The sequence below is a fragment of the Amblyomma mixtum genome, chromosome 1, assembly GCF_055824585.1.
Source record: "Amblyomma mixtum isolate Tamu chromosome 1, ASM5582458v1, whole genome shotgun sequence".
NCBI classification, from domain to species: domain Eukaryota; kingdom Metazoa; phylum Arthropoda; class Arachnida; order Ixodida; family Ixodidae; genus Amblyomma; species Amblyomma mixtum.
The window spans coordinates 4,647,245-4,673,050 of record NC_143012.1 but is presented as its reverse complement, the minus strand read 5'-3'; the positions used below and the strand labels follow the sequence as shown (position 1 = coordinate 4,673,050).

Sequence of the window (25,806 nt, the reverse complement as noted above, 5' to 3'; positions counted from 1 at the left end):
CAGATAATATAGCCGCAAAATAACCCCGCAGAAATAAAAATACGCGCGGACTATTTGCTGCTACGGACTACTACGTATTACTCCGCCGATGGCAGAGCGGCTAGCCGCCACGGGACTGGGTGAAAGGCACTCCACGCGTTGGTCGACTCCGCCCACCGTAGGAGGCAGAATTCAAAAAAAAGGGCGGGAGCCGGCCGTTAATTCGATTTAATTTGGGAAATCGGCCATACAGGGCAATAAGCCGCAGTTTCTAAGAATGCTAGGAACGTGTAGATCGAGTTCCCGCGGCAAAAAGACAAGTTCAGATTCCTCTTCAGTGCACCTTTAAGTCACAGATAGCCACACAGGTATAGTGTGGAGACCAAGGCCACCCTGACAATCACCGCCTCGACTCTCGGCGCGCAGATCCGGTGCCCTCGGCTTACCCGAGCGGCGTGGTGTACAAGGTTCGCGCCACGGTGTCCCTGAAGAGCCCCGAACTGACGGTGACCGAGGGTGCGGGACTCCAGTACGCGGGAGACCTGGCTCTCTACCCGGCCGGACAAGACCAGTACGAGGCCCGCTTCCTCAACTTCTCGGTGGTGAAGCACGAACAGCTGTACGGCGATCTGGACAACCTGACCGCCCTCTCGCTGAACGAGTCGGTGCCGCTGCTGAACGAGACCTTCGCGGTCGACTACTCGCAGCAGTTCCGCTACCCGGTCAGGTTCGTCTTCAGCGCCGGCAAGGTGAGCCATGCAGCCGCACCATCACGTCACTGTTGTCCCCAAGTGAAAAACGGAACATACCCCTGCCACCTGGATGGCTTCTCTGGGGATTTTTCGAGGAGTTCTCGCCGACGCAGATGCCGACACCGGCTTCTCTGCGACACGTAGCCCTTAACGATGTCGCGTTAGAATGATGAGAAAGCTGTAATGCTGAAGTTATCTGTGTAGTAAAGCTGTGTTAACCGCGAGGGAAAGTCGAGTGTCTAGGGCAATGTACTCGCCAACCAACAGTTTTCTCTTCCTGGAAGGATTTACGTGAAGGTCCCCATGCATCGCACGGTTAGGGCTTGCTCTGTTCCGATTCTTCTCTCCTTCACGCCGACATTAGGGGTTATGTTCTGAAACCGGCTTTCACGTGTGCAGACAGCTATGCCATTGCCACTGAGGCATCCCTTCGTTAAAGTCGTTCGAATTCTTTAAAATTCGTCCCTCGAGTTGCTTTTAAAATTGATTCAAGGTTCTTTCCTCTATGTGTAAAAATTATTAAAAACGTTGTTCATTAATTACTATTGGAGAGGCCATTTTGCTCGTTTCACACGTATGTAAATACGCATTTCACCCATTTTTTTACATCTCAAAAACCCATCACGGATACCTGCCGTCCCTTCACACCAAACGGCAGCAAAGCACACATGGTCGCCCCTTTCTCCGCAGGTTGTGAAGTACGAAGTCAGCCCCGAGGTTCCCACCTGGGCCCACAACGTGTACAAGGCGCTGCTGACCCTTCTGCAGAACCAGGTTGAGACTCCCCAGGAGGTGCCCACCGTCGCCTCGTACTACGAAGTGAGTGGTGTCGCTGGCCGGAAACTAGGAATTCGAATTTAACAAGCCTGTACACACGCTGACAAAGGCGCGGAAGCACGCTCAGCTAAGAAGCCATGACAGGAAAAAAAGAATAAAGTGAAATCAGTCAGCAAAAGGCTCTAGCGTGCAGAGAATAGGCTGCGTTTCATTTGCGCATAAATGCAGCTTTGGCAAGTTCTGATATAAAAGCGTTCTTAACGATAATTTCTAGCGGATTAACGAACACACCCGCGCAGAGACATACAAAGCTGCTTCTTCGCAGGATGGCGAGGTCGCTTTAACAAAGAAAATAGAAAACGGGTATTGATAACAGTCCTGGCTGTGTTAGCCTCCTTTACGATTGTTTAAACTTGTGTGCATTGATTTACGCGTCGCAAGCTTTACCACCTTACGGAGCCAACAAGCGAAGCCGCCCATAGGCCGTACTGTGTTAGCTAGTTATCCATAACTCAATTAATAATCACGCTTATGATTTCACTATTACTGGAGCAATGACTAGGCTCTAATATGAATCATGATTGGTCCCACACATGTACTTACATATTCATAATTAGGGTCGCGGCTAAGCCCATCTTTACTATTATCCTTGTGCTTACGTTTGGAATTTTAAATTCGCATAGCGTGCCCATTAAAGCTGCGAGTGTTGCGTCTGACATCAAGCCGAAGGCTTCCCAGTAAAACAGTGGTGGCTTCCGCTTTCCAGGATGGTGTGAGCGGCTACTGCCGCGTCACCTACGAGGTGCACTCCCTGACCAAGAACCTCTACACCGAGGGCAAGGTGTACAACGTGACCAAGACCAAGTACCTGGACGACTGCAAGGTCACCCGCCCCGTGCACAGCGTGGACGACGCCCTGCGCACCGGCTACTACGGAGTCTGCTCCAAGCACCTGCCCGACAACTTCCTCCCCGGTTTCCAGGAGGACACTTCCGCCTACGAGTCCACGCCCCTCACCGGATGCCTCGAGGGTCTCAGGCCGGTGAGTATGCGGAGCACTATGACGTCACACTGTAATATGATGTCGCACTACGGCAATGATGAGTCCACAATAACATCATCACGACACATCACTTTGACGATCAAGATTAAGGCCTTGGACGTCATAGTTGCCGGATGACAAGGAGAAACCATTGATAGAGAAGAAAGGACAGGCAGAGTGGGTTAATAGGTCCAGTAGGCTATCCTACACATAGAGGATATGTGACGGGAGCTAACAGTCACCGAAACCAAGGAGCATAGGGGATGGCTTTTTTTTTTTAAATCTGTAGTCATCATCAATGGGAGATTCAAAAAGGCAGAAGAAAAAACAACCACATTCCGCCGATGGGATCCAAACCCATCATCAGCCTGATTACGCCCACTGAAGGGCAAAGGCCTCTCCCATGTCTCTGCAATTAACCCTGTCCTTTGCCAGCTGCGGCCACCGTATCCCGTATCCAAACCCATGACCTTCGAATTTCGCGTCCGGTGCTCTGCCAACTGGGCTATGGCGAAGGCTGTCCAATCTTCTGCTTTCGGGGGTATTTATGTGTAGTGTAACCGAACCTTGAGAGCGTTCACCAGCGCCACCCTCGCACACAGCGGGATGAATAAAAGCAGCGAAAGTGGAGAAACCAGAAAAGCCAGGCGTGTCGTGTCAGTGTTCGGCAAATGAAAACCACAGACAGTCTCCAGCGAGTATATGGGTGGCCCTTCAATCCAGAAGCGGTCGAGTACCGAGCAAGTTCTTTGGCGGCATTCTGAAGTTTAGATGATACCGCCGCTGCGTTCCATACAAAGCAGTCTGGAAATACCAAACAAAATTCAGGGCTTGAAAGCGGGGAACGAACTCTTCAGATGCGTTTATACATGCCTTAAGCGGCACAGTACCTTCAACAATGCGAACTAAAACGCGGGTTTAATGCCATTACTCTTGCCCAGAATTTGGCGTAGAAAATGTCGCGTTAGTAAGCTTCAACTAAAAATCGCATCGGGAAAAAAAAAGTGCGAAGACTAACATAGAGGTGCAGATTTTCAAGGATCAATCCTGGCATACGCACGCCAGGCTCTGAAGGCTGCACCACAGAATATCAAGACAGCAGTGAGGAGAGTGCCAATTGAGCCATAAGCATTGATTCTTTATTTAAAAGCGCTTTCGGCCGAAATATGATTTACAAAGCTTTGTGGCAGTTTATAAAAACAGAAATACTGCACATGATGGACGGTTTTACAGCCTAAAAATGAAGACACAGCTACGAATAAGTCATTATACTGCAGCGCATTTTGCTGTCTAAGCTTCTAGTCCCTTCAGTTGCAAGCACGAGCAGTGCCCTTTGGCCTGTCGATTATTGGTGACGCAAACTTAAGCATCTGCTTTTCTGTCTCTCTCCATTCTGTACCAGGTCGACTCTGTGGTCACCGCCCACGAGGTCTCCTACTACAACGTCAGCGAGAGCCTCCTGGAGAGCGCCCTCTTCGACAGTCTGACCGTGCTGCCCGTGCTCAATGCCGGCGAGGTCGTTGTGCGCACCCGCCTCCAGCTCGAGCTGGCCAGCCTCCAGGGCCCGCCCGTGACCCCCACCGCCTTCCAAGGCGAAGAGCACACCTCGCTCCAGCTGGAGCTGCCCGAGGCCACCGAATACCTCGACCTGCCCGTCTACAGCGTGCTGGTCGGCACCGTGGATCAGGTCAAGCCCGAAGTCTTTGTCCAGGTCCTCGAGCAGGTCGCCGAAGAGCTCGTGAACCTCGAGCTCGACACTGAGGTCAAGAAGACCCCCGCACTCGTGCTCAGGTTGGTGCACATGGTGTCGCTTCTCAACACCGAGCAGCTGAAGCAGGCTCTGCCCCAGGCTCTGCACACCAAGACCTACGAGCTGGAGCCCAAGGATCAGGTCCTCAGGTACGGACGCCTTCGCTTGTTGGGAACGATGGAGGTGTGATTGCGAGGCCGTAGTGAAGGGGACGGTCACGACGCGAGCTGAAGCCGACCTTCACGATAATGTGGTTGACGCTTTGCGTAAACACTCCAGGTTTCACTTATCTCATGCTCTCCCAGTGTATAGATGCGCAACAGTTCTCTTACAAAACAGTTTTCTTGCTACACCAGTGCTTGCGCTCGCTACAGCTCATTCATTTATGGCATATTGGACCAACACCGTCTCGATTCGAGTGGTCGACCAATGCGCGCTCGCCCTACCATCTGCTAGCTGTCCTGGTTAGTTCAGCTGGTACAGCGGCTGCCCCGGACAGACCATTGTCCGGGGTGCGGGACGAATGTTTATTCAGCAACGAGGTTTCTGTCAAAGCTGCGCAGCTTTCCTTTGTAGCCGTATGGCTGCGCCCGGGTGGATGCCTACAACTAATTACTCCCTTATTTATGGCATATGTACAAGAAGGTGCAGGGGTACTAGTGCGAGGAGACTCTCGGATAAGGACCTCGGCAAAATTCCCGTTTTCTCCCAGGGCCCTGTACGTCGACCTTCTCGGCAAGGCTGGAAGCAAGTCTGCCTTCGAAGTGGCCGTCTACCTTGTCAAGGAGCAGCTTCTGACCCGCTACGAATCATCTCGCCTGTTCCGTGACCTGTCTGTCTTCAAGTCGTACGTCGACAAGGAGACTGTTGAGCTGCTCCTCGTAAGTGCCTTTACTTGAGCTCCTGTGTCGTGGCTTGACATCCTCGGATTGTTCATACTGCTCAAGTCCAAGTGGGCCAGGCGGTCTATAGACAGCTGCTCAACGCTAAAGTTTTCGGTTACAACACATGAAGGCATCGACTCCGTCTACTCTGAAAAAAAGAATCTCGTGCACAGCTACCGTTGTAAACTACGTCCAGTAACCGAAAAGATTCCTCGCTGACCTGTTTCGGCACGTTAAAGGCTTATGGCTACGCCACACTCTAGCAAGTGAGCGAATCTCGTATTGCCCTTAAGTGACACCTGTGGACAAACACTAAGGGACAAGGAAGGACCTTGCTGGGAAAAGGCCACGATGTCCCGAAGTGCCTTCATCTTGAAATGAGCAAAGGCGGCATGTAAGCTCTCGGGAGTGATTTTCCCTGTGCTCAATACGAAGAAAATATTCTCTAAAGTCTGATACAATAGCCTGCAGAAACCACCGCACTGAACCCCTCCGTGACAAAAAGTAGACCTCTGTTAAAGCTTTTCTTGCTACCTAGGCAAAAAGCTAACCACCAAGCGAAATTACAAGCTCAGAAATTTCGATGTTTGATATAGCCAAACATCAAAAGGTTGATTTCGTTTACTGTTGTGATTGGCCAGCGGAGTAATGCAGGTCGCCGCAGGCCATAGCCTATTATTGCACACTCCTTTTTTTTAGTTTGTATCCTACTTTAGTCGTAACTCAGAGTGTTGATGCGCTAGCCTTAATGGTTTGTTGTAGCCATCTTGAAGACTTGGGGTGGAAAGAGAATAAGGTAGATAAGTGGAGCAGACCACAGCAATACAAACCCAGAGCAGTAAGAAAAGTGCAAGCAGAGAACACGACCAGGTACATGTTAAAGAAATTTTACAGAACACTTTAATAATATTCACTCAAAAGTTTTGTTAAATCTATGAGTGAGTGGCATACTATATTGTATTCTAAGCTCTTTTCCGTTTGACACATAATACCAATAACAGTTTTCACGTTCGGTGCTACAGTAAAAGTAAATTTCTTTCTTCCACTCGAACTAAATGAGTCCGTTCCTATTGCTCAAACGTGTACATAGAAAAACATGATTTCAGATGGCAGTCAGTCGACTTCTCATGCCAGCTGGCGTTGGAACGAAGTCCCCTGGTATGCCGCAGGCGCGGTATTGCACGTATGGCGTTAAGGCGTTATGAGGGCGCCATACCACCTTCGAGAATAATGCGATTTGAAGCGAGCTGTTTTCACGGCGTCACTAAAGTCTACTGACGGGCTAACCTGCACCAGCTGTGCTGCCTTCTTTGCGTGATCGCAACAATACTGACTCGTCGCGTCGCGTTCTTCTGCGCAGGACCTGTGCAAGTCCCCCGAGGTCCCCCTCGAGCCCTTCGTCAGGGTCGCCGTGTGCGATGCCTTCGGCGAGGCCCTGAACAAGGCTTGCCCCAGCAAGGTCCTCTACCCCTCCCTGCCCGTGTCCTCCTACAAGGCCAGCTGGCGCCGCATCCCCAAGATCAAGAGCCGCTACGAGGAGACGCTGCCCAAGCACAAGCTGCCCTACGAGCCCCTCCAGAGGCTGGTGCTGCCCGAAGAGAGGAAGTGCACCGTGACTGACGTCGCCGAGTACGTCAAGGTAAGCAATGCTGCGCCGGCCAAGCGTTGCACGATCACTTCTTGACATCGGGACGCTGCACCGACCGTTCGAACCACTGTAAGAAGCACTTGGCCACTTAGAACAAGCCATTGCTTACAGGCAGCGTTCTTGCCACTGAGAATTAATACTGCTCACAGGCAGCGCTGTTAGGCCATCCGTCATACAAAAGAGAGCGAGTTGCGGGCGAAGATGCGCACTCCAACTGAATGACATTTTACACAGTAGCCCCACTGTGTTAAAACCGAAGGTCCCACGCGTTGCCTTCCCCGACTTTCGTCACCATGCTTCTGTCAACCTGAAATTGTAACTAGTCAGCGTATGCAGAACTGGCGTCACAGAGGCTGCTGTTCTCTACGCATGTCACATGCGGTACGGTGAACGGGAAATCTTTTCAAAGCTTTTACGCGTGACAAGCTGTCAAAGCGCTCCCCGAAAAACAGCGGCATTAGCTACACGTAATGTGCAGCAAAGCTGGACGAGCCTAACTAAAAGCTGTTAAAAGTTTCTAAGTTTCTCTTTTTCTGAATATTATAGAAAGAGGTTAGCTCTACCAACTTACATTATGTTTTTCTTATTAGGAATGTACATTTTCCAGTTCTCACAGCTGCGACCAATGTTGCGCGCCGTGAACCAGACTCCAGGCTTAGCTTTTCAATGTTTTGCCCAAAATCTCATCTACATTAAAACACTAAGTTGAGGACAAGCCTTCGCGGAAACACGCGACGGCTTTAGTTGTAAGGCTCTTGAAATGTGGACCTGAACAGGACGTCTTCTTCTTCTTCATCAGCTTCTTGAAGAGGCACTGAAGAGCGCCAAGGACTTCAAGGTCCTGGTCGCCTACCTGAACGCCCTGGGCAAGGTCGCCAAGCCCGAGGTGCTGCCCGTGCTCGTGAGCTACCTGAACAGCACTGCTGAGAACCTGTACGAGCTGGTCTCTGAAGAGGAGGATCTTTACGAGTCTCTCTACTTCGTCAAGAAGCTTGTTCTGCTTGCTCTCGACCACGTCGTCGAGTACTTCCCCAAGGAGGTCAGTGCTCCATGCTTGCTTGAATATCATAAGCGCAGTATATGTTGAAAAACAAGGCTGAGAGTAGAGGGTACCAGGGGAGGTGAAAAGATGCGCAGAAGGACAGAACAGTGGGTGGTTACTTCAAATAAGTACTATCAGGGCAATATAATAAGTCAGGATGATGTGGGAAAAAATCTGTTTGAACGAAACTGGAAAACGACCTTCATTCAGACTCAAAGCATAATACGGCAGGCGGTGATGGCGATAGCGTAATGCGGTGTAAATTAATAAGGCAAACAACAGGAACAATTATTGCAGCAGACAGTTAAATTGCTTTTTAGAACATTAAAAAGGCAAGAAGCGTCAGTGATTTCTTCCTATACCTCTTAGTGGTCACTCCTGTTTTCCCACGAGATAAGAGCGATAACAGGAAACAGTAACCAAACTTTGGTTTGGTTTGGTTTATTGGGGTTTAACGTCCCAAAGCAACTGAGGCTATGAGAGACGCCGTAGTGAAGGGCTCCGGAAATTTCGACCACCTGGGGTTCTTTAACGTGCAGTAACCAAACTTTGCTACGAGTGGAATCTGACTTTGCTACGAGTGGAATCTGCTGTCTTGAACTTAACGGTTGCGTGTTTATAATAAGGGTTGCGGACACTCATGACCAAAGAGCAGCAGGGAAGGGTGGGCAGAATAGGGGCGAATCCACGATCTCAGCTGGTGCTGTCATCTTGCGGTGTTGGCTGTTAAAAGCCAAACTCCCGCAATGAACCGGCTAACAATTGCCTTTAGAGCTTATTTGCAAACAACAGGATACTCTTCGAGCATTCTTAAAGTACAACATTATAGCTGCCTGGTGCTCGCGCCGCCCAGTGCTGTGCTCATGAATCAGTTAAAATGACCTTTAGGCTCTGGCAGTGTGTTCGGCAGCGTTGAACAAAGCAAAAAAGTTACGCTGGGCACTTAACGTCCTTACGAGCTGTGATTGCGAAAGCATCCTTGACCTAAATACCTTCATAGTAAAGGCCTTAGCCATAAAGGCCTTTGGTCACACTGCCTTTACCATAAAGGCCGTTACCAGCAAAGCATTTGCCCTGAAGGCCTTCACCCTGAAGCCTTTAGCAGGAAGGCATTTGTCTTGAAGGCCTTCGCCCTGTCTTTACCCTAAAAGCCTTTGACATCGACCTTTACCCTGCGGACGTTTACCTTGAAGGCCTTCACCCTAAAGACCTTTAGGGTACATCTTGAGAACAAACAGTGCTTGCAGACAAAGGACCAGAACAAGGACACACAACTGCGCTGACTAACAACTTTTATTTGGAATAAAAGTTGTTAGCCAGCGCAGTTGTGTGTCCTTCTTGTTCTGGTCCTTTGTGTGCAAGCAAAAGTTGTTAGTCAGCGCAGTTGTGTGTCCTTGTTCTGGTCCTTTGTCTGCAAGCGCTGTTTGTTATCAAGATGTACCCCAACCAACTCGGCCAGCAACACACCTTGCCTTTAGGGTAACTGTAATTTTACAGGTAGGAGGGCAGTAGTGCTTTCGCACTAAAAAACGCCACAGTCTGCTCCAACGCTGTTGTCAGGAATGATTCTCTTGGTTCCCTGGCCACAGGTGAACCCTCTGGTCCGCGCCGTCCTGCTCAACGCCAGCGAGCCCGTGGACGTGAGGACCCTCGCCTTCGACGTCTGGGTGAAGTCCGTGCCCACCAAGTGGGACCTGCAGGAGGTGTCCCTCACCGTCAAGCTCGACCCGAGCCTGGAGCTCAAGAGCTACGTCTACTCGGCTCTCAAGACCCTGCTCAAGGACAAGCACCCGGCAAACAGCGTGCTGTAAGAGAGCAAACATGACCACACTCTGAACAAAGATAGACCGCGAGGGCTGACCAGGATCCGTGTGCATGTGGAAACGCGGAAAGCTAGGCAAAGTATCTTGGAGAAGAGCGAGGCCCACAGCGCGATTGCTTCCTGCCTTTGAACGAAACTTTCTTGCTACAGGCCTGTTGAACCCTTCGCGGCTTATGAATCTCTTGAAGCATATACAACGGTTTAATCTCATTTTCGAAACAAACAAAGCGTTATTTTTGCCATCTCGCAGCTTATGTACTTCACGGAGCGCACAGCATGTCTTTGCATGATTTCTTCGCTATACTTCTTCACTTTCTATTTTGCCTGCTGTAGAAGATCACTGCTTAAATATTTCTTCCATGCATTGTACTGTCTAGCCTTTTAATACTCTTACCCTGCTCTGATGAATACACGATACGTTCACAATTTTCAGATTAGCAGCTTAGCATAATGCATGCTCGTAGGAAGAGTGTAAGCCTCGTAATGCATTTTAGTTTATTAAACTTGACACAGCACGCTTCAGAAGTCCCTTAACGCACATTTCTGTGATTAAGTACCAAGTTTAACAGCACTACACATTCACTGTCAGTAATTCCGCGGTAAAGACCATGAAAGTCTATGGTTTTTCTTCATGTAACTAATACAACATGTAGAAATAAAGCTTTCGGTTTTATGCCGCAAATTAACTTCTCCGAGACACAATTTTCTTTCGACGGCAAATATCACTGTCGTGCATTAAAAAAAAAAAAGCTGATTTCAAGAGACCAACGGCTTCAGAAAGGCACAGTACTGAAAAGCAGCAAAAACATGCAAACCTTTGGCGCCATCATCTCCCGACTGGCCCCGTACCCGCAGGGTTAGCCGCCTCCGTGGCGTCTTCGTGGACGTTGAATCTCTGAACGTTGGACCCCGCTACTCCAAGTACTTCAAGAAGAGCTACTACGAAAGTAAGCATCCGGACGAAGCACGGCTTTTTTCTCATTATAAAATCGAACTGCGTCACCTACTTACCTGTCGTTCATTCTGCGATAGAGAAAAGAAATAAAAGGAAGAAACTGCCGCATTCAGGATTTGCACCGTCACGCGAGAAAACATTGGAATTGATGCCTGGGAATGGCTCGCCGAATCCATACGTATTTATAACTTCCAGGCTTCCTGACATTTCGTTACAACTTAAAAGAACTTTTTGAAATACATTATATTCAGATTAACAGCCGTTAACTGAGCGAGTGTTTGCGAGCACAAAAAAAAGACAGAAGCAGCACGCAAGGAATATATAGCATGTATACGTGTGCGACACGACGGTTTCTTCCTCTTACCGAAAAACGCACCCTAAAAGAGTAGGCACCAAATTTTTGTATGTATGTTTTTCTTCTTTGGATTTGGATTGGTGCGCAAGACACTAGTATACGAAAGTCACGACGTGAATCCACCTAAGCTAGCTGAATAATTTATAATTTAATGGTTTTTCGTGCCGTTCCAGTTTCAACAGCCAAACGATGGCTGCAACGTAACATACGATTTGAGATCGCGTGAGAAGTGCAAAAACTGCGATATAATCGCTGCTTGTTCAGTTGTGGGACTGCAACTCTTGGAGGCTTGCGTAACAGTTGGTGTGAATTGAAACGAAGAAAACGACGACCTTATGTAGTTTTTGTACGCCTCACATGACCTCAGATCGTCTGTTACGTCACAATCATCGTTCGGCTGTTGAAACCGAGGGGGAAAAGCATGAGAGAAATTCCATTATAAATTATTTACTGCTACTTGGCGCAGTCCACGCGGCTGTCCATGTTTTAAGATGTGCTGCGCATCATTCAAAACAAAGAACACACAGCATCTGGTGTCTCTAGTCCTTTAAAGCCGCACCGAAAACGATGGTCTCGTTTCCTCACTTTGTGCATGCTTCCGTACTGCAGCCAGCAAGAACCTTGGCCTCGAGGCCCTGTTCAAGCACGTGGCCAACAATGTGTCCTTCGTGCCTACGTACCTCCACGCCGGACTGAAGTACAACCTCGCTTCCTACGTCAAGACCCTCGTTGAGGTGGGTGCCGTACGTCTTTCCTCAGCAAAACTGCAAGGCCTGATTGTGATCTGCTCTATTATTAATAATATTCAACAGCAATCGCTCTCTGTTTGCAACACTATTGTCCCCGCCTTTGTTGAAGGATAGACACAAAAATTTAAAAACTACACTTTTAAGACTGCATCGTTGTAAAATAAAATTGCATTTGGTATCCTCAGAAGGTGAGCTTCGGAGGTAGTAAAGGTCGATGATGTTTTGATAGTTCCGCCTACTTTGATCACAGGCGTCTTCTTGCGCGTTCATTTTATTGCACATTTATTCCACAACTTGTTCCACAGAGATTAGGGTCACTGAGGATGCTAAACGAGCCATGTTGCAGGGCTCAGGAGCAAACCGCTTGGGCTGTGCATTTTTGCAAAGGCTCTGCGACGCTGTAAACAACGCCCGAATGAGAACGACCTCCCTTTGAAGTTCATCAACCCTGTTTATGTTATTTACTTGTACAATACTTCTAGGCCTGTAAAAGGCCGCAAGCATGAACGACACACATACTTTCTGAAGCACGCATGTTCATTTCTAAATGGCTCCCTCCGTTTATTCCCTCAACAGGCCAAGCTCCTGGTCAAGGGAAGCGAGAGGTTCGTCGATGAAGTGTTCTCTTCCAACGGAGGCCTTCTGCAGCAGTTCGTCCAGGCCCTGGCTGGAAACACCGAGACCCCCGTCGAGAAGACCCCCTACGAGACCACCACCCTCGAGCACTCCCTCGTCAAGGAGGTGAGGCACTTGCCGTAGCCGCGGCTTGCTATCAAGCCACAGCTACCAAGGCGAGTCAAGGTTCGGAGTAACCACGAAAAAAAAAAAGCTGTCTAGAAGTATTGTCGCTTCTATGCTGTGTTCGTGCAACGGCGACATGACAAAGGAACAGAGAACAAGCTTACCGGCAGTTTTCGAGAGGCGCTGGTTATATTAAAACGACCTGTCGAAGATACCAGCTCCTTGCAGTACCTAAAGACTAGAGTTTGGGGTCGAGGCTAACAGGCACTCCGAAATAAAACTTCGTGCAGGGACAAATACAGAGTGGATGCAAAGTGCATGGAAGGGAAGCAGGGCCTAAATACAATGAAGCCCACATTTGTCAACCTTCAGCTGTGTTGCTTCTTTTGCGAGATTGTTATAGAGCTTCAAAACGTGTAGCGTTCCCTGTAAAAACAAGCAAAAAAAAAACTGGGAAGGGGCAGAGGTCGTGATTGCATATCACTAGTCGTTGCAATAGAACTGACTTCTGTTCATCTAATAAAGGTACTGGTCTCCCTGGCTGGCAAAGGCAGAAAATTGTAGGTCAAGCATGCCACGCACAATACGAGCACACTGTAACGAAAAAAAAAAGGAGCTTGTATGTTGTTGCAAATAATTGACGAGCGTGCGACTGAAAATTAATCGTCGCCTGCTTGCGCCCATTGTCCCTTTCAGCTGAACTTTGAGACCCGCAAGGTCGAGTTCCCCAAGGCCGTCCTGTTCGCCAAGCTCCTCAGCGGAGACCTCGTCCTGCCCGTCGACAAGGAGCTCCTCGAGGTTGTCAAGAAGGAATGTAAGCGTCCGCACAATAATCAGTATCAAAGTTCCGAGCACAACAGAAATGAAAACGACTTCTAATGGAAGACTTCGAGAAAATAGTTATGATATTCATGCCTGTATGAGACATCAACCGATAAAAAGCGAATGGTCAAGCATAGTCAACGAGCTACTACGTGGCTCCATCAAAAGGAGCCGATTGCAGTGTTCTGCAGCTAGAGCCACAGCCTAGGGAGCATAAAGGCAGGCACGTCTCAAAGGGCCGTGGGAAGAAAGATATTAGACGGCAGAGAGAGATGATACTAGTAGCACAAGCCATGGGGTAGATTCTTGTGGAGGACATTGTAGCTCAGACCAAGGGGGGGAAATACGTTCAGGTACCTGCGATACTCAAAGAAAAACGACACAAAAACATGCGGAGGTATGAGCCAAGAACTTTCGCAACAGAGAATGACGTGGAACTTGATATGGTAGAGCAGTCACTGTAGATGACGATGCTAATGAATAACTAGGGCCCTCCGCTGTGGTAGTTCCTAACTCATTCGTTCGTCTTCCTCTCCGCAGTGGTTGAGCTCGCCGTCAAGGCAACCAAGGAAGCTCCGCTGAACAAGCACTACGTGCGCGTGCTCCTGCCCAAGAAGGTCGCTCACGTTGAGCCCACCGCCGTCGGTCTCCCCGTGGTCCAGACCGTCCTGCACCCCGTCGTGGTGTCCCTGAAGCTCAAGGACGTCTACCTGCAGGCCAAGGCCGACCCCAAGTCTCTGCTGCCCTACACCTTCAACGTTAGCGGAACCGTCCAGCCCCTGTAAGTGGACGCAGCGGAGTCGACTGCTGCTCGATTCGTTTTGCTCGGTCTGGGACCCACCTGACTAATGATTCGCTCGGACTGCCAGTCGACAACCTAAGTTAGTGAATGTTCGGTCGGGGCCGATTTGGCGTACTCTAGACTCTGTGAAATGTGCTTTTCGTGGCTCATATTGATTGGTTAGTTAGTTGATTAATCGTTACTGCTGTTTAGATGCCTAGTCATATATCATCGAACTTGTAGATGGAGTGCTGTGCAAGGTCATCCTCAGATAAGTCTTAAGTGACGCATGCCATTCGCACCCTGAACCTCCCTCTCGCATCAGCACAGCCTGCCCAGGCGGGGAGCCCCAACTCACTCACTCTTTCCTCGCTGACAACTGCATGTTAAAAAAACACCGGGTACCTACGCTGCAAATACTACCAGGGCTAACCTGATAACATTCGTATATTCTGGCAGCGCCCACACGTCCAATCCAGCTTCATACAACCACTGGCCCGGATCCCAGCAGTAGAAAAAGCCCAATCTCGTTGGCAAATTGTTTCTACTACACCAACTTCTCCGCACATATCAAGATGCTATGGTTAACCATATTACAGCAACCCTGATTTCTCAACTCTAAACATGATGTGCTTCTTCCCTCACTCTCACTCCCCGCAGCCTCCTGAGCGTCAAGCAGAGCCGCGTGTTCGTGCCCCTGGAGCCGACCGAGGACGCTCCCACCGTCGTGCTGACCAACGCCAAGAGCGTGCACTTCAAGACCGAGCTCGCCCTGGGCTACGACAGCACCGTCGAGAAGAGCCTGAGGCTGGTCGTGAAGCCCACTTTTGGCACCGCCCTGCTCAGCGCCGTCTGCAGCGACCACGTGGTCGAGCCATACAACCCGTTCCTGCTTCTCGAGAAGCCCGTCGTCGACTACAAGAAGTGCCTGGAGAAGGTCGAGAAGCCCTACGCGGTGAGCTGCAGTTCTCTCAACACTCTGTACCACAGGGAGGAGGGCATCTCTCTCCGCTAGGCTTCAGCAAAAGCGCTCCGCCTTCTTCCCGCGCCAAGGAGCGACAGCAGCAGCAGCACCGCAGAATACTTCCTCCTACCCATATGTGTCCCCACCGCATCATGGACAGACTCCAGAAAGCCTTGAGGTTCCACTTGATGACCCTAGAGGGCCTCGGTGTGACACTACAGCATTAGACAGCCTGATATTTTTTGAGATTCAGTGATTAAGGTAGAAGGTTCTGGACTGAGTGTTCATGTGCAGTTGTCGTATAGGGTCCCAGTTACGAGCCTGATGGTGGGTCGCTGAATGCAGCAGCACATGCAGTATCAAAGTCCCGAGAGAGGGGCCCAGGAGGGTAGACAAGTTCTGTAAGCGATCCGCTTTCAATCCAGCCAATGTATTGATGGTGTCTTCATGGCTACCTTCCCAGTACCAGCGTGTCTACGATGCCAAGCTCGTGAACGTGGAGGTCGACGCCTACAGCCATGGCCCGTTCGTGCCGCTTCCGCTGTACAGCCAGCTTCACAAGAGTCTCAGCGAGTTCCTGGACAAGTCCCTGAAGTACCTGGTTCACATGGGAACCAAGCAGCACCTGTTCCGCGTCAAGGTCCAGCCCTACGAGAGGGACCCCGTCACCGAGGTGAGTGAATTTCATGTCAAGTTACAAAGAAAAAGCAGACAGGTTTTCCTCCTGAACATCAGAAAAACTCAGAAATCCTTAATCCTTCCTGCCTTTACCGTCTTTCTACCCTGCGTGCTTTGACCCACGAGTACCAGTGGCAGTATCAACTACTGCTTATGAGAGCAGCAGAGCTAGCGCCGCTGGATACCTACAATAGCGGTACCCGGAATTTCCTGCCCTAAGTATCCGTAATCATTCAAAGTTGATTCAAGACGGGTTAGGACATGCAGTTGGCTTTGAAACGCACTTAAACTTAATACGAATGAACATCATTTTTTTTCTCGTAAGAAATAAAGTGCGGCAGAAGAGGGCCGAGTGGGAAAAATGAGTTCTTGCTGCGTAATGAGAAATCACTGAGAAATGACTCACAAAAGAGCGAATTAAAGACCACGCTACAGCTCTTTAACGACGGGAGGCGTATACGAGGGAAGGGGGGTATTGCCATTATGAGGCTGGTCAACAATCACCGTTCGTACAGCCTGAGAACGATGATCAGTTTGATAATGAAACTGAACTTTCCGCTACTTGAGAGGGCACGCCCCACGAAGTATTAGCGTCAACTCGCAGTTATAGAGGAGTTACTCTCTGTTACCAACAAGCACTGGCACTCTGTCAGCCCAAGCGTGCTGAATGTATGAGAATGCTTCGACTGCCACTTTGCAGTGGGTGACCACCTTCAAGTACCACAGCAACCTGAACTACCTGGTGAAGGAGACGCTGAAGAAGGTCTACACCGAGACTCAGCGCTACGACGAGAGCGTGGAGAAACCCTACGAGCAGATGCGTTTCAGGCCCACCAGCCCCAGCTACAGGCCCTACGAGAGCTACGACAGGTGCGCACGCAGTCTCACCGACATTGTCTTCTTCGACGTGACCTAAAAAGGAACAGTTAAAAGACAGCCAGGGTTACCATCGAAATTCATCCTCCAGTTTTGTATGCAACGTTCACTTCAAGAGTCCGTGGAAAAATCTGAGATAAAGCCGAAAGTTACCCCCTTTGTTCCTGTCATGTGACGAATTGAACACTTATTACAGGCACGTGCGGCCGCCAACCTTCTCGCAGATCAAACCAGATAATTGTTACTTTTTGATAAATGCGCCGGGGGAGGCTGTACGAAAAGAACTACTTTCCGAAAAGGCATTCTGACAAAAAGTCCGCAGCCACACAAAGTCGAGAAGCACACAGAAGACGAAGAAGCGAGTAACTTGCAACAAAGAAACAGAACAAAGATTCACAAAAGAGTTACAATACAAGCGCTGCTAGCATTACACATGAAGAAAAGCAAATTTCCAAATACCGTGCATTTAGAAGAGTGAACAAGTAATCTCGGTAGCTCCTAAATGAGTCCTTAGGCCGTTACAACTTCCCATCATCTTTTAATCATTATTTTTGCACTAACTTTTCTTCCTTCCATGCCTCAACAGCAGCAGCGAGAGCAGCTACGAGTATCCCGAGGAAGTGTTCCAGCTGTGGAACAGGACCTTCGTCAAGCACGTGCTGAACGTCACCTTCGAAGGCCTGCAGAGCGGCGCCGTCAAGAAGCTGGCCAAGCTTGACCTCGCCTACTACCACTCGCTCAACAAGACCCTCAAGCACTACTACGCGGACCTCAAGACCACCACCAAGCCCCTCGTGAGTCTGCACGCCATACCTGATGGCCGCTCTTATATGTTCCTGTGCTCACCGACGACTGCGGGGGATGAACCTTAGGGAGCAGGTTAGCTGCAGGGAACAGGGGACTGTAGTGAGCGGCATGTAGGGACATGAAAGCAGTCCTACAGTGCGAAGGAAACGGCTAAATAAACATACACCTTACGGTAATGCATGAGGAGAAAAAAATTCAGGGGGCACTCAAGGCTGCTTGCGTGCTGTGAAGGCGAAATCATTAGCGCGTCATCATGAGCGTTCGACCTCGATGCAGGCTGCGCACTGAGAAATGAAATGAATACGCCCCTTCCTGTTCCAGGTGTCTCTCTTCCTGAACGTGTCGTACCCGGTGCCTCCCAGCCCCTTCTGGTACGTGCCTTCCTACGTCGGCAACGACCTCGTCAACGCCACCCTGTACCTGCACTACAGCGACATGCCGTACCCGTTCGTGGTCACCGTAAGTGCTCGGCTTGAAGCGGCCTCCTTCCAATATGCCCGAACAATGCACCGTCGATAGGCGATACGAAGAAACGCCAGTACGCCTCTGCGGCTAATTCAGTCTTAAGTACTGCCTTTCTCAATGTCCAAGAACAACAGCACACAGTCGGGCGAAATATCCCATCACGTGCACAGTGATGAGTTACCTTTGGCAAATACTGCCCTTTTCCTACATTTAGCTTGACCTCTCCGAATAGCTAGACCATTGTTCTCGGTTTTCTTGCTGTAAGTTGATGGGGCCCAAAGGATATGCATCACTTCTCGAAAGGAACTTAAGATCACGTTTACTACAATATCATCTGCAAACAAATGACGCAGAGACAGCAAAAAAAAAAGTACAGTATAATCAAGCTTAGAGGCGACTCCTAATTAGTATTTACACTGTCTGGACATCAGTTCGGCTCTCGTTTGTCGCAAAATATGCAATAGTTTTCCTTTTCAAGAATAGATTTGTTAGCTTGCACATTTTCTATGCAGAACTAAAGCCGATATTGGTTGTTGAAAGCAGGTAGTGTGTTCCCTTTAATACTGAACTGGGCTATGCATTTAAGTGAGGGTAAAAAGAAAGCCACTGCAATGCACATGACCACATGTTCGTGTCGCGTACCGCAGTACAACGCCACCAAGACCGAGGAGCAGCTGCTTGGCCTGCACGCTTACGACGCCACCCCGCTGCTGCACTGGTTCGTGCCCCAGTGTCTGGCCGACCAGCACGCCGGTAACACCGTCAGCTACGCCTGCCGCCTGGCCACCGTGTTCGACGCTCACCTCAACCACCAGGTTCTGGCCTTCAAGCTGCCCCGTGACGTAAGTGTCTTCATGCCTCGCAGGTGGCGCCACATTCTCTTTTATTCTTGTTTCGGACAGTACGGTCCGATAAATGCTGCGAGTAATGCCACTAGAATCAGCTAGGAGCACTTGCAGAATGCTCTATTCGAGGTTGCTGAACAACAGCTACATTTTGATGCTTCCGGAACAATGTGCCAGAACGGCTACATACGTAACTCTGCTATTTTCGTGTTTTCACAATCAGCGCTGCAGTCACGTAAAAGCCGGCAGCGTACTTAGAAGCACTTCTACAGTTTCATAACTACGTCTCTGATCTATCGTAACGCGCGTAATAACATGAGCCTTCTTCTTTAGCTTGCATACCAGACCTATATCCGAAATCCTGCGGTGCTACGCTGTAGGTAAAAAAAAAAAATGAGTGGAATTAAGCATCTTGCATTGTCTAGGAATTTAAGCAGTTTACAACGTCTCAGCACAATACTGATAAACCGACGGATGCCTTCAGCCCCTGTGCTGCCGGCCGTTTGAGGTCAACGAGTTACAAGGAAGCACAACGACGCGTGTGCTTTACTGCTAAAAAAAATGGTTAACACTCTGACTAATCCTTTTGTTTGGTTGTTCTCAGTTTTGTGTCCTTTGAACCAAATGGGCAGTCACAGATAGTGAAAGATGGATTGGCTCAGTAAGTGGTGTTTCCCTCTGTCGTCCTCAGGTGAGCCCCAAGCTGAAGAACGTGGCCGTCAAGGTGCTATCCTTCCTCAAGTACAAGCTGTACCCGTACGCCAGCTTCTTCGCCCTGCCCCGCACCGAGGACGACGAGCTCGAGGTCGTGGTCAGGTTGAACAAGACCGACGTGAACCCCTACGCGACCGTGGCTACCGGCGAACTCTACCTGCCCGGCGAGAAGGTCGTCGTCAGGGACCTGAAGGTGTCCAAGTACTCCGTCCCCAACCTGCTCCTCTCCGTCTACGACCGCCTTAAGCACGGACTCTTCAAGAGCTACCCTCACCGTGAGTGGCGACATCTTTCTGCAAAAGCAAGAAGCTCTTAGTTCTTGAAGCACACGTTTGACTTCGAACAAACGGAAACTTGCTATGAAGCCACTTAAGCGTAGCGGACAAACAGTTAAGAAAGAAGTCAATGGACAAACACACGAACCATGAAGGGAGGCAGGCTTCTGTAATGGCTACTCGGCGGGCGTACCTTAAACCAAGTAAATGGGACAAGGGAAGCAAATCGCGGCACACGATAAATGGGCAGGAAGCTTAGAGAAATGCACACCATTGCAAGGTAATGTGTTAATACAAATAAAAAAGCCTTAGCTCTACGAAAATATCATGCTTCTAGGGAGCATTAATGCTATACATACGCGCAATGTATAAAACTGAAGGAAGACGTACGCGAAACAAGAAGCCATTTTCGGGGAACGAATACCATACTTAAAAGGTAAGTAACGACATAGAAGCCTAAATTGGTCAAAAATACAGCCTTGCATCCGTGCACACAAGAGGTTTCCGCTCTATCCATAGCTCTGAGTAACCGAACACAAACTCACACACGCACTTCGGCGAAAGCCGCAAAATAACGAGCAGCCACGCTTTTCCTCCACAGAGCCTTGCAGCGTGGGCAAGAACTGGGTTCGCACCTACGACAACGTGAGCTACCCGCTGGAGGTCAGGCAGAGCTGCAAGTACCTCGTCACCAGCGACTGCACCAAGAAGCACGACTTCGCCGTCGTCGTTGAGCCCCTTGACCTCACCGTTGGAACCAAGGTAGCGAATCGCATCACGTGCTCATTCAACAAGATGAGGCTTGGCCGGACGTTTTCTGAGAAAAAAATAAGCAAGAGCATGCTAGAGGCCTCATCACTGAATAAACTGTGTAGCCTATAGAAGTAATAACATTCAGTCTATTTTGCCCTCCAGGCGGCAAGAGTAAAATCCCAAAATCCCCAAAATATGCGAGAGCCATAGTTCCTCAACAGGCGGTTTGATGTCCGTGAAGATAGTGATGTCATCTCCATTAATTCGAGCAAACAGGCTTAGTATCAACACTGGCGACAATCTAGAGTTATTTGATAATCTGAGAAGCCTCTTTCAGAAGCCTGTTTAAACTTAGCGTGTGGGAAGTTGCCGCCGCACAAAGTGTTCACGCGTTGCTCTCAACTTAGTGGTAGCCAGAACCAATATTCCAAGGCTCTCAACGCCGGTAAAAGTCCCGCCAGAATCCGGAATAAGTAGCATCGAACGCAGCCATTTTGCCTGATTTGCGTGCCTCCGGTTGGAGTTCGATCGAGATTAGGTATTAGTAAATTCGCAAGAACGAAAACCTCAGGAGCATATGTCCTGGCCGCTGTAAGTACTTTCCCTAACGCCCTCTCTCGGCTCTATTGGTCCCTCGCAGAAGCTCCTCGTCCAGCTGGGCCTGACCGTCGTCGAGCTGCCGCCGCCCGACCTGTACAAGGCCGAGGTCCTGCTGACCGTCAACGGCACCCAGTACGTGGCTAACGCCACCCAGGACGTGGTGCTGCCTTACAAGTGGAACCGCAAGATGCTCGTCACCGTCTACCCGACTAGCGGACCTCATGACCCTCCCGTCGTCGAGCTCACCAACAATCTCAAGACCTTCAGGCTGCTGTTCGACGGTGTGAACTTCTTCGTCTGGGTGAGCCCCAAGCACCTATTTATTCTCACAACGCATGAAATCCAGCAGTGCGCTGGTACCCTACAAGGGAGTGTCTGCTCCATATAGAAAAGCCAAAGTCGTCGCCTGCTGATTCTGCTCAGGTGCTCACAATAGTGGCAAAAACAAGTTGTCGGACATTTTGCTTCACACATATATTCAGAAACGTTGCCATTTCAATGCGGTGAAAATAATGCACTGTGGTCAGCGTAGAAGCTAAAAGTATGCTTAAGTGCAAGACAACGAAAGGACGAAGAAAGGTGCCATTTAACCAGCATCGCCTTACGCACTAGCTCTTTCAGGTATTAAACTGCGAGAAATGTGGTCGCAAGTTGGCGCCACAACGCTACCCTACCGTAGACTTTCTTAAGGGTCGTACGTAGTGTGGAAAAATAAATTTGAAAAAAAAAACTAAGATAACTGCTGTCATTTGCTTTAAACTCTGCAGAGGCAAAAATATACGCGAGTACCTTCGAGTTTACGCCACACGATAGCCGCAAAAATAAACGCGGCTCCTGAGACTAAACAATAAAAATGTTTTTCGTCTTCAACTTGATTCTTCAAAGAGTAAACCAAATAATTTTCATCCTATACATTCTCTCCCCCAAGAGCGAGTGCAGCTAAGTAGTAGCAGTTTCGTGGGTGCGGTACTGACTGCCCTTGGGACAGAAACGGAGAACCTCCAGATCGTAGTGCACAGTGCCCGCCGACGTAGCGACTGCATGCAAAAACTTCGCGGTATCTAAAGCGAGCGTTCCCTTTCGGTTTCTTCATGCAGGTGAACCCCCTGTACCAGGGCAAGACTTGCGGTCTCTGCAGCAACTTCGACAACGAGCCGTACTACGAATTCGTGACGCCGACCAACGAGCTGGTGTCCAACTACTCTGAGTTCGTGGCCAGCTACGGATTCGGCCAGGCCGTGTGCAAGGAGCTCGTGCTTCCCTATGCCTACCCTCTCCACTACCTCGAGCAGCTGAAGAAGCCCGAAGGAGTCGAGGAATACTACTCCAAGCACCTCCAGTACCCGAGCTCCCACCACTACCCTACTCACCACAAGTACCCTACCCACCACCAGTACCCCAGCCACCACCAGTACCCCAGCCACCACCAGTACCCCAGCCACCACAAGTACCCCACCCACCACGAGTACCCCAGCCACCACGAGTACCCCAGTCACCACGAGTACCCCAGCCACCACGAGTACCCCAGCCACCACAAGTACCCTACCCACCACGAGTACCCCAGTCACCACCAGTACCCTACCCACCACGAGTACCCCAGCCACCACCAGTACCCTAGCCACCATGAGTACCCTAGCCACCACAAGTACCCTCAGTTCCCGAGGCTCCCGGAGGAATGTAAGTCCATCTCTTATGTGCAGTCTCCAAAAAGCTATTGCGAATTAAGCGCCAGGGATCAAACAAGAACGACGTCACAATGTATCGGCGTATTTAACCTTGCTTACATCTCTCGGAATGATGATGGCTTCCTGTCGTCATGCATGCGCAACGATTGCAGTATTTCATTCATCTATAGTTTTCTGAAGTCTCTGCACTTTAAAGGGACCGACAACTAAATTTTAAGCACCGAACTTTTCAGCGCAACGGTAAACGTGCTGGCTAAGCTGCTCAATTCCGAACATTTTTCTTAGAACGCGGTACATTTTTACCCAGAATTTTTCGATGAGTGGATGTACAGAGGGCAAAACGCTTGCCTATAACACGTTCCGGGAGTGTTTCGGGCTGAACACGCGATATCTAACGATAACATTAGGTTAAAAATGGTCTGGACGTAAGCATGTTCTCATAGGATTTCATCTTGTTTTTGCATTCCTGGTGGAAGCGGCTTTGGGAGCTGCGGAACACACGGTTCGGCTGTTCTAGACATGCGTTTTGCCCTCTGTACCCGTTTTTACGTACCCCATTATGATCAGCGAGCGCGATGGTGATTACAAGCCGGCAAAAGTGATGAACTAAAAACAAATATGGTGCCCACTGCTAAATATGAACCAGTTTTAGTATATAGAGTAAAGACCACTTGAGTATTAACCCCCAAAGCTGTTACGGCATTGACGTACGCCTCATCGATGAAAGTTTGTGGAAGCCACTTCATCGGCGATGCGAAGGGAACGTTGCTTTTCATAGTAGGGTGCACTGGAGAGAACGTAAACTATAATACAATATTACAAACACTCCAGCGTTTAGCAACAAATGAACATTTTTTTACTGAGATGAGGTCAGGTGGTGGGATACAGCGATAATGACAAGGTTGCGCCGCAAGATGGCACTTCAATTTGTATTATGCGATTTAAATGCAAAATAAAAATCATAAATTCGCATTTCTTCGTAATTCCAGTGCTCGATTCTTACAATACGAGGCACGATCTTTTCATTTCCACCGCACTATAACTGCGTGTTTTGGTCAGTTGTCGGTGCCTCGAAGCATTGCATCTGTTCTACCGCAGGCAGACTTATAACACTGCTCAGGGCTTTGAGGAACTTTGGAGTAGCAGATGCTAACAGTAAAAAGCATAAAAACAAAATACTTCACGCACTATGCGACGTTATTGTCGCATACAGTAGAGAAGAAGCTAAGGGCGTAGGTGGCTAAAAGGCCGAAGCTGCCTCCTATGGTCCTCCTACCCCTCCTCCCACCCAAAAAATTTAAAAAAAATTCTGGACAACCGATTGGATGATCGAGTTAATGTTCAGCTGCCTGACGAAGGCCCATAAGTGACCCAATACAGTGAAAATTGCGCTGCTTCTTTGAGAGCTCTGCAAACTCGCCTTTCTTGATCCCGAGAAACACCTGAGAGAGTGCAGCGCTTTATAAGCGATGTCGTCCCCCCCCCCTCTCCGAGAAGAAAATAATTCTAAAAAGGGGCAGCAAAACCAGAGAATTTAAATGCAACGTTTAAATCTTGCCGTTTTCTTCAGCCCCAGTTCTGTTCCCCTTTCCCCTTAGCCTAAGGGAGTGTCGCACTGCTTACTAAGGCCATGTGATACCCAAAGGTGGTTTGGGGTCATAATTTATTTATTGACCCTTAAAGACCCCTGGGCCGTCGCTCACGGTTTCCATCGCTCTCCCGTCCCGTCCGCAGTCGACCAGTGCGTCGAGAACCGCACCATCCTGCGCGACCGCAAGGGCGAGATCTGCTACAGCGTCTTCCCGGTGCCGACCTGCAAGAGCGACTGCCGCAAGACCAAGGGCAGCACCCAGCTGACCGTGGGCTTCACCTGCCTGCCCCGCCAGAGCCCCCAGGCCAAGGAGTGGACCCGCAAGGTCCGCGAGGTGGGCTCCATCGGCGTCCTGCCCCCCACCTTCCCGGTGACCCTGTCCGAGAAGGTGCGCGTGCCTGAAAAGTGCGTGCCCCTCGTCGCCTGAGCTCATCTCTCCACGAAGGCCGCCATAGCGGCGGCCTCAAGTTAGTTCAATAAAGACTCGTTATTACAAACTTATACTTTCGCGGCCCATTGAGTCGAACTCACTCGGACGGAGATGGATGGCCCACCGGGTTACGGGCTGTCCGCCTCCAGAGAATAACCTCTGAAACTCCGTGCTCTTCTACGCGCTAGCCTGAGAGGACCTATACTTGGACTACGCTCCCAGACCCCATGATCACACGATTTTACTGGCAAGATCGCGAACACGGCAAAATTCTATTCTCACTGGTCCAAAAAATTGGCATAGGCTCAGCTTGGTTAAGCCCGAAAATTGCGAAAGCAACTTCATCCGTTTCTTCAGCCCGCATCCGCCGTGTCTACCGCCGCTCTGCGCCGACGGTTGTTTTTGCATCTGAGAGAAGGATGAATAGCTCGCTGCTGTCTCTTAAGCGCATTGCGACGAGCTTCCCTAGCGGTGGGCGGCATCGTCGCGAAGCAATGTTAAGCCGCTGGTGGTTGGCACAGCTACTGCTTACTAGCGACGTGAGTTGAGCCTAATCTCTTCGGCGTAACTAAAGTTCCAGTGACTTTAGGCGTAACGCCACAATTGCGCTCCTAGCGGAGAGCGCAGGAGTTGGGCGCCGGTGAAGGCACCGCCGCTTCCTCCGACGGCGCGAGATGTTCGCCCAGCTCTTCGACGTTACGTCACGAATGACGTCACACGGGGCTCATGGCACCGCCGCGTCACGGCAAAGCAGTATTGCTTTCGCAATAAAAGGATCACCTTACTCCGGAACGGCATCATGCATACTATACGACTGCGACAAGACGGCTACACCGCAAGGTGTAGGAAATCTCTGATACAAATGCATGCCGGAAGTTTCCAGGCCTGCGGCCTCTTCAAAGCTGGAAATGACATTAGACCGCAGCGGTGTCCTCATAGTGAGCATCCGCATCATATGCAGAAGGTGCGGGATGTGATCACCAGTAGCGTCAGATGTACTCATCGGTTTTCTTTTCCAAGAGCG

At 49.7% G+C, this 25,806-nt stretch overlaps 1 protein-coding gene across 2 annotated transcripts in view; it reads left to right on the top strand.

Moving 5' to 3' along the window:
* Positions 1-24,817, top strand: part of LOC149365312 (vitellogenin-like) — a 28,022-nt gene extending 3,205 nt beyond the window's left edge. Inside the window, exons 3-26 of one of the 2 annotated variants that reach the window (XM_089541901.1) lie at positions 406-728; positions 1,422-1,550; positions 2,275-2,550; positions 3,953-4,449; positions 5,013-5,181; positions 6,545-6,823; positions 7,632-7,871; positions 9,464-9,681; positions 10,552-10,643; positions 11,616-11,740; positions 12,332-12,496; positions 13,193-13,310; positions 13,859-14,099; positions 14,760-15,054; positions 15,527-15,736; positions 16,442-16,611; positions 17,207-17,411; positions 17,746-17,883; positions 18,537-18,731; positions 19,426-19,723; positions 20,325-20,485; positions 21,117-21,377; positions 22,174-22,753; positions 24,496-24,817. In XM_089541901.1, coding sequence (XP_089398027.1) covers positions 406-728; positions 1,422-1,550; positions 2,275-2,550; positions 3,953-4,449; positions 5,013-5,181; positions 6,545-6,823; positions 7,632-7,871; positions 9,464-9,681; positions 10,552-10,643; positions 11,616-11,740; positions 12,332-12,496; positions 13,193-13,310; positions 13,859-14,099; positions 14,760-15,054; positions 15,527-15,736; positions 16,442-16,611; positions 17,207-17,411; positions 17,746-17,883; positions 18,537-18,731; positions 19,426-19,723; positions 20,325-20,485; positions 21,117-21,377; positions 22,174-22,753; positions 24,496-24,779 — 5,669 coding nt within the window. In that variant the 3' untranslated portion in view covers positions 24,780-24,817. Of the gene's footprint in view, positions 1-405; positions 729-1,421; positions 1,551-2,274; positions 2,551-3,952; positions 4,450-5,012; positions 5,182-6,544; positions 6,824-7,631; positions 7,872-9,463; positions 9,682-10,551; positions 10,644-11,615; positions 11,741-12,331; positions 12,497-13,192; positions 13,311-13,858; positions 14,100-14,759; positions 15,055-15,526; positions 15,737-16,441; positions 16,612-17,203; positions 17,412-17,745; positions 17,884-18,536; positions 18,732-19,425; positions 19,724-20,324; positions 20,486-21,116; positions 21,378-22,173; positions 22,754-24,495 lie in introns of both variants that reach the window. The other variant, XM_089541900.1, reaches the window with a different exon arrangement.
* The last annotated feature ends 989 nt before the right edge of the window (positions 24,818-25,806 follow it).